Source organism: Cibotium barometz, chromosome 11, assembly GCF_041138505.1.
Source record: "Cibotium barometz isolate CiBa-2024 chromosome 11, ASM4113850v1, whole genome shotgun sequence".
NCBI lineage: Eukaryota > Viridiplantae > Streptophyta > Polypodiopsida > Cyatheales > Cibotiaceae > Cibotium > Cibotium barometz.
This window is the reverse complement of record NC_141056.1, coordinates 56,275,384-56,295,471: the sequence shown is the minus strand read 5'-3', so window position 1 is coordinate 56,295,471 and position 20,088 is coordinate 56,275,384. Positions and strand designations below refer to the sequence as shown.

The window sequence follows — 20,088 nt, the reverse complement described above, 5'->3', positions numbered from 1 at the left end:
ACTGTCCTGCACATGAAACAGTGCCAGTCCGCGCTGTGAGTCTCCCTCTAGAACGATGTCAGTGACTCTTGTGTATCTAGTATGGTACTGGATGCCAGATCACTGAGTAGTTAGTGTTTAGGACAAGGGGCCAGCCCATAGGGCTACCCCAAGTTGTAGTGTGGGCATGGGGATGGTGTGAAACCACACCCATGAGGGCCAGGAAGGCCCTGGTTGTACCCACTAGCCATGGGTAGGCCATGGGGGGGCTGTAGGACAGCCCTAGGGGCAGGCCAGGGGTAGCCGGCTGGTTATCCAGCCCTGGGAGAGGTTTAAAAGGCAAGTTTGGGCCAGCCTATACAGGCTGCCCAGCCTCCAAAACAGGGGGCATTCAGTGCCCAGCCTCCTAGGCAGCAGGCGCCTAAGTGCCCAGCCCTGTTTCCCATGTGCGCATGTGCCCAGCCAAGTATCAAAGTGATGCGCAGCATTTTATAGTATTTATTGCTGTATTTTCTGGTCATGGGAGCATTTAATGCTGGCCGACTGCAGTAGTACTGGCCGACTGCTGTAGCCGGGCTAGTATAAAAGGGAGAGCCCACAATCCCGTTCAGTCATCTCGTTCTCCACCAAGAGCTCAAGCATAAGAGGCTAGACAAAGCCAAGAGGGTGCTAAGCAAAGGGGTGAAGGATTCAGGTCAAGGGCAGGGTATTCCCAGCCAAGAAAAGGTCCAAGATTGCTGTATTTTCTTTCAGATTTCTCATCATTCTAATAAAGCAAATACACCATCCGTGGTGGGGGCCCTACAGAGGGTAATTGGGACCCAATACTGTGTCCTCTCCCCCTCTCCCCCTCTCCCTCTCTCTCTCTCTCTCTCTATTTTCTGCACTTCTCCTTTCAGTTTGTGCGTTAATTTCCGTCGCGAAAAGAGTGCTGAATTCTGAGTATTGAAGTTACCGATTCTTCTCCGAAGCTTCCGCATATTACAGTGGTATCAGAGCCTACTTCAAGTACAAAGATTCAGCAAAGAAACCAGAATTTTTTCTTGCTCGTGTGGTTGGTTTTTAGACGCCGGTGGACTACCCCTTTTGGAGTGACTCCTATCCCTCGAAGGACGGTTGGTTTTTAGCCTCCGGAAGCCTCCAGAAGTCTCCCACACAGATAGTGGATGGTTAGATTGCGTTTCGGAAAGGAATTGCATTTTCCTGCTATGGCGAGCTTCGATGACGAGAGAGACCAAGAACCATGGGACCAGAGTGCACCAGGCAGCCCAGCTAGGGCACTAGGCTTGAGTGTTACAGACATGTTCCAACAGATGATGCGAGCAATCGCAGAACAGACAGCGAAGTTGGATGAGCAGAAGGCGCAAATCTTGGCTCTGGAGGAGCGTACCTGCTCTCCAGCGTCGCGTTTTCCATCTCCTCCCTCTCCTTCCGTATCCTAGATACCAGATCCTCAACACAGGGACCCTCTCGCGGGGTCACAGCCGCAGCCAAGCTCCTTGCTTGAGTTGCAGATGCGTGCATTGGAGATCCGACAACGAGAAGACGATGCCATGCGACGCGTGGAACACGAGCGTTACCTCAGAGCTTTGGACGCCAGATTGACACTGGCGGCGCCCTCGAATCATTTTCTCGAGAAAATGAACTTTAGTAAGTATAATGGTAAACTCAATCCCACAACTCTTTATTCATGGTTACATCAATTTGAAGCTTATTTTGCTGCAGTTAGGAACACAGATACTGACAGAGTGATCTTAGTCAGTTGGTACTTGGAAGGTGAGGCCATTCCTTGGTGGACTCGGTGGACTCATGCCCACACCAGAGCAAGTATGGCAGCTTATGTGTGGGACGGGTTTGTCCGCGACCTTAAGCAGCGGTTTCTACCGCCCTACTACCTTGAGCGACTCGAAGACGAGTTCAGGGGAGCGCGTCAGAACGCGCAACCAGTCCTTCAGTTTGCCAATAGAATTTCGACTTTATGTCTGCAATTAGGCTTATCTGATATGGACAAGAAAGGGCAGTTTTTGTATGGCCTGGACACGCAATGGGAGGTGCGTATGTTTAGGCCAGCCACCTTTGAAGACGCACTCTCGCTTGCGCAGAGTGCAGAAATGAAACATAATGGTGGCAAGCCCAAGACTTCCTAGCTGGCTTCTCCCAGGGCTAACGCCTCGGGGGGCAAAAGCCAGAACCAGGCGGGGTCTTCCCCAGGACAGAGCGCGGGAGCCTCTGGCTCCAAGAACTCGAACAATGCGTCTAAGCTTACTCCAGACCAGAAAGCAGAGGCAGGCACTCCTCTGAATCTGCCAGTCTCAATCTCTAGCTGGTGTGAGGATGTGCGCATCTGAACAATAGCACACCGTACCTCATGAGAAAGATGAGTATCCATGCAGCTGGGTCTAATCACAAACCCATCCTGCGTGAACTGGAGAAGATGATCTCTATATAGAAAGCCATCTTCGTACCAAGCTCGTGTGTCGGCTGTATCCATGTCCTCCTAGTGTCCAGCTAAATCAAGTCCTGCCTGATAAGTCTGGTAATCTCTGCTCGTGTGAGAGAGAGGGAGGGTGCATCCAGGGAGTACTGAAATGGAGGTAGCCTGTCCATACTAAAGCCATGCAGCTGGAACCAAGTTGTCATCTGTGCATACCAACATGATCCGTCTCCCTGTGATGCCAACTGTCGTGAAGACTCCAGGGCTAAGCGAGCATATCTGTCTCTAGGGAGAGCCCAAGTGCTATGTATAAAGGAGACTGATCGAGTGAGTGCCTCTACTACCCATGGGGGGGCAGCCATCTCTGCACGGATAATATCATGTGGTGCGGAGGCCTTGGCCCTAATCATCCGGGAAATCATAGAAACCAAGGGTCTCTCCATACGTCTCCATCCATCAGTGCTACCAGCTCGGCTGTGGTGATCCACTGAGGGTCCCCATATCTCCACTCCATACAACATGGCTGAAGTGACCAAAGTGTCAAAGAGCCAGACAAGGTTGGATCAAAACGTACGTACGGATCCAATCCGTACCGTACATCCGTACCGTACGGGGATCCGTACGCACGGATCGATCTGTACGCGGTTTTTTTTTTTTTTTGCTTTGCTTGCCTGCAATAAACGTTTCGCCTGGATAAACGTTTTTTTTTTGGGTTTCGCCTGCGATAGCGTCTGGACTCCGTACGGCGCACACCTTCCGGTAAGGGCCTCTACAGTCGCACTCTCTCTCTCTCTCTCTCTCTCTTCGCTACTGTCGCCGCCGACTTCCTTTCGCTTCGCCTCCTTCCCGGCTTTTCGCCACCCTTGCTCATCTTCTGTGTTCGCCTGGTCTCGGCCCCTTTTTGCCACCCACCCTTGCTCGGGCCCCCAAGGCAGCAACATAACTCTCTCTCTCTCTCTCTCTCTCTCAGAGCCTTAGCCCACCCCCTGTGGACCGTGCATAGAGCTCTCAGCCTCTCTCTCCTTCAAGTCTCTCTCTCTCTCTCTCTCTCTCTCTCTCTCTCTCTCTCTCTCTCAGCTGAGCTGCCCACTAAATATTATGCATTGCATGATTGCTGAATCCTGATTGAAATTGTATGGCATTGTGCACTGAATTTGTCAGAGCAATCATGCATTGACTTGTGATTCTAATTTCTCACTTTTGAATTAGTAGGTTTTTGACCTTGTTGTGTCTCTATTTCGAAAGTTTTATATGTCAATGTAGACATGGACTGAAATACCGTGTAGGTGGCTGAAATTTTTGAGATTTTATGTATTTTTACCAATGGTACGTATTTTTACGTACCTCAAAATTTTTTTCCGTACCAAACAACGTACAATACGTACGGATCCGTACAGTACATAACGTTTGGAACCACCTTGGAGCCAGAGCTTTGTTCGAGGTTCCTAAAACTGAACCTGCGAACACATCCTCTCTAGTCTCCCCAATGCTGCATAAGCTCTGGTCAATCTGGTCTCCGTTGCTCTCCTCAAGGAAAATAGTGGGCCACTAAAAACCACACCAAGGTAAGTATATGCATCTGTATACTCCACTGTCTTCTGACCATATGTAAAGGTGGGTACTGACCTCCTAACCCACTGTGCTGTGGTGTTAAACACCATCACCTTGGTTTTACCAAGGTTTACAGACAATCCACTGACCTGTGCAAACGTGTGCAATGCATCCAAATGACGCTGCATCCCCTCTGGAGAATCTGAGATCAGCACAATATCATCAGCATACAATAACAGTGGAATCCATGTCCCTGCTAGCTGTGCTCCTCTGTCACCCTCCCGCTCTACATAGTCTGAAACCTCATCCACGTACATCCCAAATAAGGTGGGAGAAAGGGGGTAGCCCTGTTTCACCCCAATAGTGGAGTGAACCATCTCAGATATACCCTGAGTAGTACGTACCTGCCCCACAATTGTCCTGTATAAAGCCATGATTCCCCAAATCAGCTCTGTGGGCACTCCCATCTCCTGTAGTCTGCCCATCAGTCTGGCTCTCGGTACTGTGTCAAAAGCTTTGCGGAAATCCACAAAGCAACAATAAATCCTCCTGCCATATAATCTGCCCTCCTCAATAATAGCTATGAGTGTCAAGATATGGTCAAGAGTGGAGAAACCTCTCTTGAACCCTGCCTGCCCTGATGCACGTATGCCCTCTCTCTCTGCCACCATTCCAGTATGACAATGATGCACCACATATCCGTCTCTCTCATAGTGAGAGGAACAGAGTATTGAGACAGGATCTATGGCAGCTCTGTACACGAGAGACATGGATATCGCCTACACACCCTCTTCCACCGAAGATGCTATACTACAGAGATCACTTCATGAGTATCAATGATGATGGATTTATAGAGAGGCCTAGATACATGGAGGGCTTTTTACCACATGGCTCCCGAGTGGCTATTGGTCAGCTTAGAGTTTCATCACACCGATTGGAGATTGAGACCGGCAGAGCAGCACGGATCCCCCAAGAGGAGAGGGTATGCAGATTGTGCAGAGAGGAGGTGGAGAGTGAGGAGCATTATGTATGCAGATGCAGAGCATATACAGCCATCAGAGAGAGATATCCCATTTTATTCACAGAGCCACATTCCCTACGCCAGATCTTTGAGGCAGCAGACCAGCGCATACTGGGGAGATTCATTCTAGACATACAGCGCCACAGAGAGACATCATTACAGGCTCAGATAGCTCCAGAGGGGGGACGACAGACACAGATTACTACATTTTTTCAGAGATCCATCCCACTGCCAGCCCCTACACGGCAGAGAATTACTCTCCAGAGAGTAGAGACACTTAGAGCCCGCAGGAGACAGAGGACACCTGGCTTTCAGACACCACGCCTCTACCAGAGAGAGAGATGACAGAGATCAGAGCTCAGTTTCACAGAGAGGGTGCGGAGCGACTGGCTCGCTTCAGAGCACACCCAGGCATGTTCTTCAGGGAGTTGTGGACACCCCCTTCATTGATGTATACCATTTTATACCCCTAGTATGTACAGGATGGAGCTAGCTAGGTTGCATATCATGATTGTATACTCCATGCATATAGCTTTGCATTCTCCTAGTAGTAGAGCTCCATCCCCTCCACCACTCATTGTACTTATTGCACACCCAGATTCAGCTTTTTAGTTCAGTACTTTTTCATTTTGTTGGGATGACAGAGGATACCCCATACAGGTACACCGATTTGTCTCATAGGGCGAGTTCGGTCTTTTGGAAGATGTTAATAAAATCTTTCTTTCTTTCTTTCTTTCTTTCTTTCTGCCCATCTACTCAACTCCTGCTCAAGAATAGATGCATATAATCTAGCCAATGTGTGACCAATCATGATGGTACGATAATTCCCAGGAAGCATGGGATCCCGTGACTTGAAGATAGGCACAATCGTGGACATAGTCCAAGTCTCAGGAAAACCCTCACACATGGCTCGGTTAAACATCATAGCAATAAGCTCTGCAAGCATATCTCTAGCATGAATAAAGTGTTCTGCTACCAAACCATCATGATCATATGCTCTCCCAGTCCTCATCTTGTCAATAGCTTTCCTTACCATCTCAGCAGTAAAGAAAGCACATGTCTCTGGGCATGGCTCCGATGGGTCTGGCAGGGGCGGCTGTCTTGCTGTTGTGTACAAGGATGCTGCATACTCACCCCAAATCTCTGTGGAGGTAATGGTGGTGATGGTGAATGCTCATGGAATAGTCTCCATGCCTCGCCTGAGTCCTGACTCATAAATAACTGATACAAATCCCTCTCTAACTGAGCAAGATAAGCCCTCTTCTTCCGTCGCACTAGGTGCCGGAAGGTAATCCGTGACTGTCTGTGAGTGGTAACACCCATGAGCACCTCTCTCTGTAATCTGATCCTCATCTCTCTGCACTCCTCATCATACCAACTGTTCTGGGGCATGTTCCCAGATCGTCTCCGTGTAGGCTGACTATGGGGATATGCCTCTGATGCTGCAGCATGAAGCGTCTCTATCAATATCTGAGAGAGCTCATCTAATGGCTGTCCCGGCTCCTCGGCACATAAGCGTCTATATATCTCATCTGTGTAAACGGTGTCAGTCTCCTTGTAAAGGTATAACGAGTGTGTGTGGAGACCTGTCCCAATGGAGCTGTGCTGAACTGAAATGTGAGAGTGAAGGACAAGATAGCATGATCCACTGCTATTCCAACCGGCCTAGTGCCTACCATAAAATCCTGAAAAGAGGGAATGAGACTGGGCTGAGCCATAACATAGTCCACTGTACTAGCACCATGCCTATGTGGAAAGCTAGTGAAACCGCCCGATGTCGGGAATCTCTGTAGGCCATTCAGGATGGCCAATCCATGTGCAGTCCCCATGTCTATCAAAGACCGCCCATACACTGTATGTTCCTCATCCTGTGAGAGTCTAGATAGGCCCATATCCCTAACATCAAGCTCCCTCAACATCTCCTCTGAGGTATCATAAAATACTGTCTGGTTATTGGCGGTCCTGGCATTGAAGTCCCCCAAGAGAATGATGTCACCATCCTTGGAGAACTCCCAAATGTCATCATCCAAAATAGAAAAGGGAGACTGCCCGCTAGGTGATGCATACACTGATGTACTAGGAGCAAAATAGCATATAGCAATGTAGAGATATCTGCCCGTCTCTGCCCTCAGTCTAACCCACATGTACCTAGCCTGCTCATCTCTGCGGACTATATGTATCAGTGGCTGTAGCTCCTCTCTAAACAATACTGCCACTCCTCCTGAGCCTCGTCCTCTATGCTCTGAACGAGTCTCCTGTCTACAAGCTGTCTCCCATTGGTATCCACTAACATGTGGCATGGACTGTCCAGGAGCCTGATGCGTCTCACAGTAGAAGATGATGTCCCTCCCAGTGAAACTATCCTCAAAAGCCCCTACATCAAGGCGTAGAGATCCATTACAATTCCAAGTAGCAACTTTGAGTGTAGTCCCATAGGTCTCGTGCCGTCATGAAGAGCGCCTCTCCATAATCACCACTCTACCATCTCTATAGAAGGCCACTTTCTCTTTCTCTCGGGCTGCCCTTATCTCTGGCATAACTTCTTTCATGTGGGCAAGTTGCGAGAGTGTGAGGTCATCTCCAAGAAATATTCCCATCTTCTTGAGTGTAGGACGTCTCTTCAAGAAGTCCTTCTTCGCTTCCATGGAGGGGAAATGAATGATAAGTGCTCTCTCCTTAGAAGATTCGCCACTACCTTCTCTCTTCTTTCCCACTCTCCATGCCTTTGTGTGCGTGGCTTCAATGCCCATCATAGAGAAGAGCTCCTTGGTTTCCCCTTCCGCATCATCATGGTCTTTTAGACCGGACACTCGTACATGTAAGGCCCGGGTCTTCCTCCTTTGCTCCTCTTCAAGGGTCATGTTGATGATGGTGGGAGTGGGGATGGGTGGCGATTCTTTACCTTTCCCTTTCTTGGCGACCTCGATCCATTTCTCCGCCTCGTCTATCTTCTTTTGTGTCTTTGTGATCAACTCCACCCATGAAGATGTCTTCTGTTTATGTTGCTCCTCCTCCTCTCGAATGATCCTCATTTGTTCCTTGATGGTATTCAGCTCTTCAATAAAGGAGGGCTGAAATTTTCCATCCTCAAGCTTGCTTTTTGAAGTGGCTTCCAACTCCTTTTTGAGGGCTGAGATTTCAGCCGCTTGACTTTTAGCATGCAATTTGGCCTCCACTAGTTCCTCCTTTAAGGCTGAAATCTCAGCCTCTTGCTTGGAAGATCTCTCTTCGAGCTCTTGGATTTTGTCAAATCCCTTCTCAAGTTTGGAGAGGCGGTTTATGATTGTGGTAACGGAAGAGTCGACCATCTTCTTGTTTTCTTTGATAATTATGCCGAGCTTGTCCTCCACCTTCACGAGCTCCTCTTTAAACCCGGTCTTGGCCATGACTTTTTGCAGAACTTCCCATAGCCAATGGACTGAAAATTAATCCATGGCACCAACGCGAAACAGCAGCAACAGGGAGGGGGGGGGGTCAAGTCATGTAGGGGAAAGGGAAAGAGAGGAGATTCAGCAGAGAGAGAGAGTTATGTTCCTGCCTTGGGGGCCTGAGGAAGGGCGGAGGGACAGGCCAGCGGGCCAGCCTAGGCGGGAAGAGACGCGGCCGAACAACGAAGAGGGAGAGGGGGGGAGAGAGAGAGAGCAGGGTAGGGTAGGGCAGGGCGGCGCAGAAGCGAAGGGGGGGAGAGGAAGCGGGTTCAGCGGGCGAGCAGCGAAGAGGGAGAGGGGGGAGAGAGGCGGCGCAGAAAGCGAAGGGGGGGAGTGGAAGCGGGTTGAGTGGGCGAAAAGCGAAGAGAGAGAGGCAGGGCGGGGCGGCAAAATCGAAGCAGGGCAAGGCGGCGCAGGGGCGAAGGGGGGCAGGGCGGCGTAGAGGCGAAAGGGGCAGGGCGGGGCAGGGCAAGGCGGCGCAGGGCAGGGCAAGGCGGCGCAGGGCAGGGCAGGGCGGCGCAGAAGCGAAGGGGGGGAGGGGAAGCGGGTTCAGCGGGCGAACAACGGAGAGAGAGAGAGAGAGAGAGAGAGAGAGAGAGAGAGAGAGAGAGAGAGAGAGAGAGAGATTTTACTAACGTCTTCCAAAAGACCGTACTCAGCCTATGAGACAAATCGGAGTACCTGTATGGGTTATCCTCTGTCATCCCAACAAGAGAGAGAGAGAGAGAGAGAGAGAGAGAGAGAGAGAGAGAGAGAGAGAGAGAGAGAGAGAGAGAGAGAGAGAGAGTGGCGGGAGGGGGCTACGAGGAGAGAGAGAGAGATGGCCGAGTCCTTTTGGGACGAGCAAAGAGAAGCGAAGAGCATGTGGGGGCGGAGTGAGAGAAGCGAACAGAGAGAAGCGGGCGAACAGAGAGAAGCGAAGAGAGAGGGGAGTTGGCGGAGGGTGGAGTCGACCAGCTAGGGGGCGCACAGCAATCGTGCAGCAGTCGCATGGTGGACAGCGAGCAAGAAGGGAGCGGCGGCTACATGGGATGCAAAAGGGGCAGGCGAAGCGAAGCGGCGGCTACACAAGAGAGCGAAGGAGGCGAAAGAGAGAGAGAGAGAGAGAGAGAGAGAGAGAGAGAGAGAGAGAGAGAGAAATGAAATGATATATTAACGTCTTCAAAAGGCCAAAATGACCTATGAGACCAAAAAGGTTACAACAATTGGTGGATCTGATACAATGTCTGTGTAAGAAAAGCTAAAACAACTAAACAACTAACTGAAACTGAAACAACTATGGGGAAAAGTAAGGTACTAAGAGCTTCTAATGGATAACACCATTAGGAGAGAGAGAGAGAGAGAGAGAGAGAGAGAGAGAGAGAGAGAGGTGTACTTGCTGTCGGCACTTGGGGTGCCTTGATGGGCCATGATCCCATTTGTATATGCTGTGATCATCAGGTTCAGGAGTCTCAGGCCCACTGCCTCTGGTCGTGTCCTATGGCTTCCTCTGTTTGGCGAGCAGTGGCTCTTCTCCTCAGCAGAGCTGGTCAGCATGCAGGTTTCCTCAGTTGGGGGTCTGTGTTATGGCTCCTTCCTTGGCCGGGACCTCATGTGTTCTTTGAGGGTGAGGGCACTGATGCTGTGCTTATGCTTACGGCGACGGGGTATCGGAGGGGGTACCTCAGTATGATTCCTCCTGACGCCTTGCACATGGAGCATTGGCATAGGGATGATGTTTTTATGGTGATTGCCGCGATTGCGATGTGGAACATTTGGAGACTCCATGTCCTTAGTCACACGCGGCAATCGACACGTGATACTCTAGTCCTGATTTGGCTCGATCTTATCCGTGCACTGCGTTCCACGTATGATGATTCCTGTCGGCCTTCACAGACAGCTCAGGACAGACTCCAGGCCTTCATTCGTCGTTGGGGGCGCACGGGTCTCTTCTTCAGGATTGTTGGAGGACATGCTAGATGGGAGTACACTCCCCCACAGTGGTTCATATTGCACACATCACATCATCCACCGTGATGTAGCACCGACTGCTCACAGGCTTCACGCCTCTCACTGCACAGTTTGTATGCCCCCTCAGTAGGCCACCTCTGGCACTTTGGGGTTTTTTCATACCCAGTATTATAGCTCTGTGTTTCCTCAAAAAAAAAAAAAAGAGGTGTACTTGTGTGGGGTATCCTTTGTCATCCCAACAAAATGAAAAAGTACTGAACTAAAAAGCTAAATCTGGGTGTGCAATAAGTACAATGAGTGGGGGAGGGGATGGAGCTCTACTACTAGGAGAATGCAAAGCTATATGCATAGAGTATACAATCATGATATGCAACCTAGCTAGCTCCATCCTGCACCATACTGGGGGTATAAAATGGTATACATCAATGAAGGGGGTGTCCACAGCTCCCTGAAGAACATGTCTGGGTTAGAGGCGTGGTGTCTGAAAGCCAGGTGTCCTCTGTCTCCTGCGGGCTCTGAGTGTCTCTGCTCTCTGGAGAATAATTCCCTGCTGCGTAGGGGCTAGGAGTGGGGTGGATCTCTGAAAAAATGTAGTAATCTGTGTTTGTCGTCCCTCCTCTGGAGCTATCTGAGCCTGTAATGATGTCTCTCTGTGACGCTGTATGTCTAGAATGAATCTCCCCAGTATGCGCTGGTCTGCTGCCTCAAAGATCTGGTGTAGGGAATGTGGCTCTGTGAATAAAATGGGATATCTCTCTCTGATGGCTGTATATGCTCTGCATCTGCATACATAATGCTCCTCACTCTCCACCTCCTCTCTGCACAATCTGCATACCCTCTCCTCTCGGGGGATCCGTGCTGATCTGCCATTCTCAATCTCCAATCGATGTGATGAGACTCGTAAGCTGACCAATAGCTACTCGGGAGCCGTGTGGTAAAAAGCCCTCCATGTATCTAGGCCTCTCTATAAATCCATCATCAATGATACTCATGAAGTGATCTCTATAGTACAGCATCTTCGGTGGAAGAGGCTATGTAGGCGATATCCATGTCTCTCGTATATAGAGCTGCCATAGGTCCTGTATCAATACTCTGTTCCTCTCATTATGAGCGAGACGGATATGTGGTGCATCCGTGTCATACTGGAATTGTGGTAGATGATCCATGTCTAGGCCATGCTGTGAGAACCAATGTGTGACGTGTGCATACCATGATCCTTTGTTTCCTGCCTCAGCCAGCTATCTAGATGCCTCAAAAGCTCTGTATGACAATCTGTCCTGTGGTATCTCTCTAATTTGTCTAGCAGGCATATAGTCTGGAATATGGCCTCTACCATCATAGGAGGCGCAACAAACTCTGCTCGGATAATGTCATGAGGTATTGATGGTTTGCTGCGTATCATGCGTGCCATCATGAGGGCCTGTGGTCTCTCTATCTGTGTCCACCAATGGGTAGCAAGGCCTGGCGCCCATACCGCTGCTCCATACATCAGTGCCGGTGTGACTAATGTGTCAAATAGCCACCCCTTCGTCTGGGGCTCCTGAAAATGCGCCTGGTGGCATTGTCTTTCTAGCATAGCCAATTCTGCATATCCCCGTGTCAATCTAGCTCTGGCTGCTGAACCCATGGTGAAGTGCGTGGCTGTTGCAGAGAAGGTAACCCCTAGGTACGCGTATGATGTCACCACCTCCACCTGGCGCCCTGCAAGAGTGAATGTCAGCTGACTCTCGATGTATGAAAGACCATAACCTTGGTTTTACCAAGGTTCACAGTAAGACCCCTTTGTGTGCAGAAATCATCGAGTGCATGTAGATGCTGCTGTAGACCTCCTGGAGACTCAGACACTAATACAATATCATCAGCATAAAGCATAATATGTACTGAGGTACCTGCTAGATCAACTCCATCTCCGCCTCCCCGTGTAATGAAGTCAGCCACCTCATCAATGTATAACCCAAATAGCGTGGGGGAAAGTGGGCATCCTTGTTTCACACCAATGGTGCTAGCAATAGTCTCAGAAATGCCTCCTGGGCATCTGACTCGCCCAAAAACCTGCTCATATAATGCATTGATGCCCCATGTCATATCTGGTGGTATGCCAAGAGACTGCAGGCACTGAAAGAGCCTCTCTCGTGGTACTGTGTCAAATGCCTTGCAGAAATCCACAAAACAGCAATAGAGCTTTCTCTTCCTCACTGAGGCCTGATCAATCATACATCTCAAAGTGAATACATGGTCAGTGGTAGAGAAAGCTCTCCTGAAGCCTGCCTGCCCTGATGAGCGTAAACTTGCTCGCTCAGCATATAAGCTAAGCTCCAACACTGCACCATAGAGTTTGGCCAACACGTGGCCAACCATAACCGTCGTCCTGTAGTTGCTCGGATCAAGCATATCCCCTGTTTTGTGGATCGGCACAATGGTGTGCATCGTCCACTCCACAGGCAAACCCTCTGCTAGTGCCCTGTTAAACAGGTGTGCAAGAAAAGGAGCCAAAGAATCTACTGCATATATGAGATGCTCACCTTGTAGGCCCATATGGTCGGCGGCCCGTCCATGCTGTAGGCGGCGCATAGCTTTCTTTACCATTGAGTGGGTAAAGAAGCTAGCTGTGGTAGGTCGAGGCTCCTGTGGCTGAGGTATAGGTGGCTGCTGTGGGGCGTGGTATAGGCCCTCTGCATATGTGTGCCATGTCTGTGGGTGTGCAATGGGTGTCGGTGTCCGGGGCTCTCTGAAGTGCCGCCATGAGATAGGGCTATCTCTACTCATGAAGAAATGGAAGATCTCTAGCTCTTGTATCTCTGCGAAGGCCCGCCTTTTGCGGTGAGTAAGTCTCCTCATCTCTCTCCTCGACTCTTGCTCTGTGATGGCTCCCAATGCTCTCTGTATGCGGAGCCGTGAGTATATGGCTCTGCACTCGTTGTCATACCATCTGTTCTTGGGCATAGTCCTAGATCTCGCAGGCTCTCCTGAGTGGACACACTGTGGGAAGCTCTGTAATGCAGCCGTGTGTAGGAGTGATGCCAGCTGGGCTGTGATGGTATCCATAGGTGCCCGGGGATCCATGAGTAGGAGCCCATCCTCTACTTTGCTAGTGTATATGTCTGCCATGTCACGTGTGAAGTAGATGGTAGTGTGTGGCGTCGGTATGTGGGGGGCTGGTGATACTGGTGATGCGGCTAGTGAAAATGCCAAGTATGTATGATCTGCCCCAATAGGACGAGGTGGGATGGAGAATGAGGTGACAAGCTGTGATGCCTCCAAAGACCCCATAATGTAGTCTACCACCGTGCCTCTGGTCCGTGTATGACCCCCATGTGGGAAGCATGTCAGCCCTCGTGATCCTGGCCACTGTAGCATCCCGTTATAAATAACGAGACGATGCCTGGCTCCCAACTCTAGTAAGTGGTCCCCATAATGTCCTGTGTCTGGTCGAGTGTGCTTTGATGCCCGACTAGCCCCTATCTCGTCTGGATCCACAGGGTCGAGGATCTCCATGTCATCTTAGTCATACACCTCACACTGTCTGCTTTGTGTGTGGGCATTGAAGTCACCCGTAAGAAATACTTCCCCTAGTGTAGAATAATGCATAATCTCCTCTGACCGACAAGTGTATGGCGAGGCTCCTGTCTCCTCCTCCTGTGGCATGTCCTCTGTAATGACATAGGAGGATCCTGATGGAGGAAAGTAACATAGGGCTATGTATATAACCGTGTCCTGTGAGAGCTGTAAGGTGATCCACATGTATCTGGCCTCTGGATCCTGTGCTACCACTCTCAGTCTCCCTTGTAGCTCCCGTCTGAATAGAACTGCTACCCCCCCCGACCCTCTCGAGGTACCCTGGCGTGTGGTCCTCCTGTATGCTGACTCCCATTGGAATCCCTCTACTCGAGGTAGCCCTCTCTCTAGGCTCTGATGTGTCTCTGTCAGAAGTATGATGTCTCTCCTCACCATAACATGCTCCAGTAGTCCAGGTTGCACCCATAGTGAACCATTACAGTTCCATACTGCCATGTGTATCTCTGTCAGTGGCCTGGTTTGTGTCCCATAGGCCCCAAACCGCTAATCCATGGGCCGGCCATCAATGATGACCCGACCATCTCGATAGAAGGCCTTCTTGCCTTCTCTCCTCGCGTGTAAGACTTGTGGCATGCAAGCTCTCCTATGCTCTAGCTACATCCTCGTGAGAGAGAGAGAGAGAGAGAGAGAGAGAGAGAGAGAGAGATTGTTGACCCTTATTTTAGAAATCTGTGGTGGCACACCATACTCCATCTTGGGACCAATCCCTTTCTGTGCTATGGTGTGGGCACATAAGAAGTTTTGCATGAATGAGTTTTGACTTAATATTTAAGCATCCAATGTCATCTGATAACAGGTAGGTAGTGTCAAGGAAGCCGAGAAAGCTGCAGCTGCTGGAGTTGATGCCGTGATCATCCAGGGTGTGGAAGCAGGGGGTCATGTTATTGGGCAGGTATTCGACTATTCTCTGATAATAAACTTGATTTAGTTTTATACTTCTGACATAACTAAGAGTATGTCACACATTATAAACTTGTTTCCTTCTCACACAGCTATTTAGAGTTTGATTGTTAAGAGTTTGCCACACTCTTGGAAATACCACACTTTTGTGATATACATCACTACTTCTCAAATTCAAGTCCTTGCTTCAGCATTGGTCATCTTTCTTCTCACACACTGATGCTCAATGAGGATAAACCACTTTAGTCTTAGACCTATGCAAGCCATTGATGCGAGTCTGTGACTCTCAAACCCTATACAATTACATTGATTCTTTTGGATCATGGCTCTCCCTCCCCAACCTCTCTCTCTCTCTCTCTCACACACACACACACACACACATGAAGAAGGTGCCCCGGCAAGTGTCATGTGCTTGTTTTTTGAAAATTGATGTCGGAGCATTTTTCTCACAGGAAGGGCTCATGTCACTCCTTCCATTGGTTGTGGAGTCTCTAAAAGGTACAAATATCCCAATCATAGCTGCTGGTGGCATTGTTGATGCACGTGGCTATGTTGCTGCTTTGGCGCTAGGGGCACAAGGGGTCTGCCTCGGAACACGGTATGCATGCATGCTGTATTCGAAAAGACTTTGTTGAGAAAAATAATCTTTTAGCCTCAAATTCTAACTATTAGTTTTTGGTTGCAATGTTCTAAAGATTTGTTGCATCAGAGGAGTCTAATGCACATCCGCTGTATAAGCAAAAAATAGCCGAAGCTTCAATTCATGACACAGCCTATACTTTACTCTTCGGTCGGGCAAGGTGGCCTGGTGCTGCACACAGAGTAATCAAGACTCCTTTTTATTTGACATGGAAGGATGAACTTCGTGAGGATGAAAACGAGTTACACCAGCCCTCAATTGGTCGGGCTGTGATTTATGGCCAGGTCTGGTTTTGTTCTAAATTTCTTGTTATTTATTTACCTGGCCATGTATTTAACACGAAATTTAAGCTTAGTTTTGTGTTTGTATTTACAATATACAAGGAGGTTCCTTCATAAAGGAGGACTCTCAAAAGGAGAAACCACTGGCAGAACTAATAAGGAGTATAATGGATTCACATGATACCAGAACTGGTATCAGAAGGGGCTCTCTCCCCAAACTAGCATGAAGGCTTTGTTCTAGAAGGTCCTCATTGGCTCATCGCTTAGATCAATTGTTGCAGTTGGATGAGGATAGGCTGAACAGCGTTTATGTGATTAAGGGAGATTCTTGCCATGTCTCAAATTCCCAATAATCTCCAGGGTGTCATGTGCTTACCCTGATTGGGTTGCACATGGACATGATTTCAGATGTCAGTAGTAGTCGCATAAAAGGCAAAGTTGTGCATGCCGTCTAGCTCTGATCCAGTCTCTCCTGCCCATTGAGGACCGAGAGTGCTAGCCCATCGCCTTGAACTCTTTCTTCCACCTTTCGACTGGTCATCTGATTGGGGCTCGATCACATTATTCTGGGGTAGACTTTGCTCTTGTTGGAAATGCTCCATGACATGTTCACACATTAGCATGGAATATGTTTCTAAGGTTATGTGGAGATGTAAACCAAGCATGGTGGAGTGGCAAGTTACTGGGAATCTCCACCAAATGCAAGTGGGGCACATGGAGCCAAGCCTAATGGAGAGAATCATGGAAAAGGTACCTAGACCACAAATCAAGGAGAGAGAATATAGGGGAACCTCTTGTTAGTGCCTAATCCCATCCCTAATAATGTTTAGCCTTGAGCTAATCCATTGTACCTTCAACCTATTTAAGAGGCATCATATCAATGAAGATGTGTGTGTGATTATCATCATTTTGCTCTCCACATTATGCCCAAGTGATTAGTGTTAATCTATTTTCATTAATCTCTTTATTATGATTTAATCATGGCTCTAATTTCTTATGACCCAGCATGATTTCAACATGGTATTAGAGCTCCAGATCCATGCCCAGCCTTGCTTTAGCCCATCATTAAGTGGTTAATCTCTCTGATTAAGCCATAATTCCATTTTCAAGCCACAGTCACCTCTCTTCACCTTGCTTCCTCTGCACCCCCAGCCAAAGATGCATTGATTGCTCCTTATTCTCTTAATCATCGCCAAAACCCTTTGAAGGACACCTCCTCCAGCTCAAGGCGACCCTCTGTAGCAGCTCCCAGGCGCCGAAACGCGTGCAGCGTGTCATCATCATCTTTTCCCCCAAATCAAGCATCTCATGCTTCAATTGACTCAATCACTCCATTTCGACCAAATCAACTCCTTGAGAAGCTGTCCTTGGGGGTTTTCCAGCACCATGAGCATGGCTATGGTCTCAGAATCGGTAGAAAACGGCGCCAGCTAGTGATTCCAGCCCTAGGCACTCCATAGAGAGCAGTTTTGGTAAATATGTGATTAAGTAGTGATTAATGTGTGCTAATAAAGGTGTATGGTGATCAAAGTGAAGTCTATCTACTGCTATTGCATGCCCTTTCACCACATTGGTAGATCTCCTCGAAATCATTGAGTCATTGCTATTCAAAGGGTTTAGACACTGCTCAAATAATGAGTAAGACCACCTACTCATGGCTTTCAGGCCTAGCTCATGCCTATATTCATGTGATACAATGCTATGGTGATGGATGTTATGCTATGGAGGCCTATGCTACATGCCATGCTCATGCACTATGAGAATGCTAAAATGGAATGCCCACATGCTTTGTCAAGATGCTGGAATGATGGAAATGCATGTATGTCAAGCTTATGTGCAATGCCAAGATGAAGAAAAAGATGCTATGCAAGATGAAGATGTGGATGGAGATGCAAAAATGGATGGAAACAAAGATGAAGATGCCAATGAAGATGAAAAAGATGATGTCTGATGATTTTTATGCCATGGTTCATGCCTCTTATGTTATGATGATGAATGGGGCATCTAGAGCTATGATTATGTATGTGTCATGTCTCATGTTACGTATGCTAAGCACTTCTACTTATGCTAGCGCTTCAAATCATGATGAAGATAATGTTTTAGCCTCTTATGATGAGGAGGCCAATTTTCATGCATATTGGTTCTAGGCCATGTAATGCTCTTCACCTCTAACCACCTATGATGTAGGTTATGTGATATGTTTATGCCCACATTGTCTCTCACTTGGCCATGTAGTCCTCAAGGGGGGCGATTGATGGGAGTGTTGGGTCTCCATGCCCAACTCATGATGGTGCACATGAGGCACTATGTTTCATGCATGGAGTTATGATGGGGCTTTGGAGGGAATGATATGCTTAGAAAAGTCTAGTATGTAGGCTTCATGTAGAGCCATGCTGATCTAGGAGCTATGCTATTTTCATTTTTATTTTTATGTTGATGCCATGTATGGATCAAGGAGGGTGTTGGAATATGCTCCATGCCATGGATCAAGGAGGATGTTGGAAATGCTCCATGACATGTTCTCATTTTTCATGGAATATGTTTCTAAGGTTATGTGGACATGTAAACCAAGCATGGTAGAATGGCAAGTTATTGGTGGGAATCTTCACCAAATGCAAGTGGGGCACATGGAGCCAAGCCTAATGGAGAGAATCATGGAAAAGGTACCTAGATCCACAAACCAAGTGGAGAGAATATAGGGGCACCTCTTGTTAGTGCCTAATCCCATCCCTAATAATGTTTAGCCTTGAGCTAATCCATTGTACCTTCAGCCTATTTAAGAGGCATCATATCAATGAAGATGTGTGTGTGATTATCATCATTTTGCTCTCCACATTATGCCCAAGGGATTAGTGTTAATCTATTTTCATTAATCTCTTTATTATGCTTTAATCATGGCTCTAATTTCTTATGATCCACCATGATTTCAACAGCTCTGGCCAGATATTTAATATGGAATTTAAGCTTAGTTTTATGTTTGTATTTACAATATACAAGGAGGTTCCTTCATAAAGGAGGGCTCTCGAAAGGAAAAACCACTGGCAGAACTTATCAGGAGTATAATGGATTCACATGATACTAGAACTGGTCTCAGATATTCCCCAAGTTAGCATGAAGGCCTTGTCCTAGAAGATCCTCATTGGCTCATTGCTTAGATCAATTGTTGCTGTTGGATGTGAATAAGCTGAACAGCTTTTATGTGACGAAGGGAGATTCTTGCCATGTCTCAAATTCCCAATAATCTCCAGGTTGTCAGGTGCTTACCCTGATCAGGTTGCACATGGACACGATCTCAGTAGTAGTCGCATATAAAAGGCAAAGTCCTGCATGCTGTCTAGCTCTGATCCAGTCTCTCCTGCCCATTGAGGACCGAGAGTGCCAGCCCATCGCCTTGAACCCTTTCTTCCGCCTTCCGACCGGTCATCTGATTGGGGCCCAATCGCATTACTCTTGGGGTAGACTTTACTCTGGCCAGGCCAGACTCTGGGGACATGGAGGCGCTTCTGTCGTCCTCAAGCAGACCCAGCAGCAGCAGCTTCAGGATTTGCGCGGTGCCTCCATCATGTGCCACGACATCAAGCGCCCCCCCTCCCCCTCGGCTTATTCCCTTGCTGACCCCCCGGGCGATGCCTAGATGGCTTCTTTCTCTACAACAGGGGTCCCTCTCCCGATACTCGGGTTGCTGGGAGGCCTCCCTTTGATCACCCTGGAGGTGGAGGTGGAGGTCGATCCCATCTTCATCACGAAAGATTGCTGAATTCTGTCCATTGAAGTAACCGATTCTATTCATCAAGCTTCCGCATGTTACAATGAGCCTAGTGTCACATGCGGAAGCTCTAGGGTCTAGGTAGTCTTCTTTCAGCCCTAAGCACTGCACAGGAACCCTTGACGCAAGAACAATCAACATAGACAGAGAAAAGAGAGAGATGGCTCTGTATTTCAGTATATTGCTATAGTACAAAAAGGTACATGATTTCTGGCAGCCATAGGCATGCCCCAAAAAGGTGGAAAACCCTATCAACCCTATCCTACCTATCTACTGTGACCCAACTCCGGTAGAGAGTCAGGTGATCTTCTATGAGCAAAGCGATGCCTTTTACAGGTATTAGAAGGGATAGTGAACTGGCTGACCTGCTGTTGGCCAGTTCCATGGACACGCATTAATCAATTCGGTGCCGACACCATGAGATAGATGCTCAATCTACTGGCCGACAGGGTCCCGGTCCACTCACTATGCTTTCCATGCCTGTGAGACAGCTGCTATTGCTCCAAAACCTAATGTTTTATTTGCTCCAAATCAAGGATTAGCCTAGGATTGGCCATGCCCA

At 48.4% G+C, this 20,088-nt stretch overlaps 1 protein-coding gene across 1 annotated transcript in view; it reads left to right on the top strand.

Annotated features, from left to right (window-relative positions):
- The window catches only part of LOC147634359 (Aldolase-type TIM barrel family protein), a 39,633-nt gene that overhangs the window by 3,824 nt on the left and 15,721 nt on the right, over positions 1–20,088 (top strand). The window contains exons 3-5 of the mRNA XM_086805501.1: positions 14,736–14,831; positions 15,292–15,437; positions 15,535–15,763. Of these exons, the coding sequence (XP_086661627.1) occupies positions 14,736–14,831; positions 15,292–15,437; positions 15,535–15,763 (471 nt within the window). The remainder of the gene's footprint in view (positions 1–14,735; positions 14,832–15,291; positions 15,438–15,534; positions 15,764–20,088) is intronic.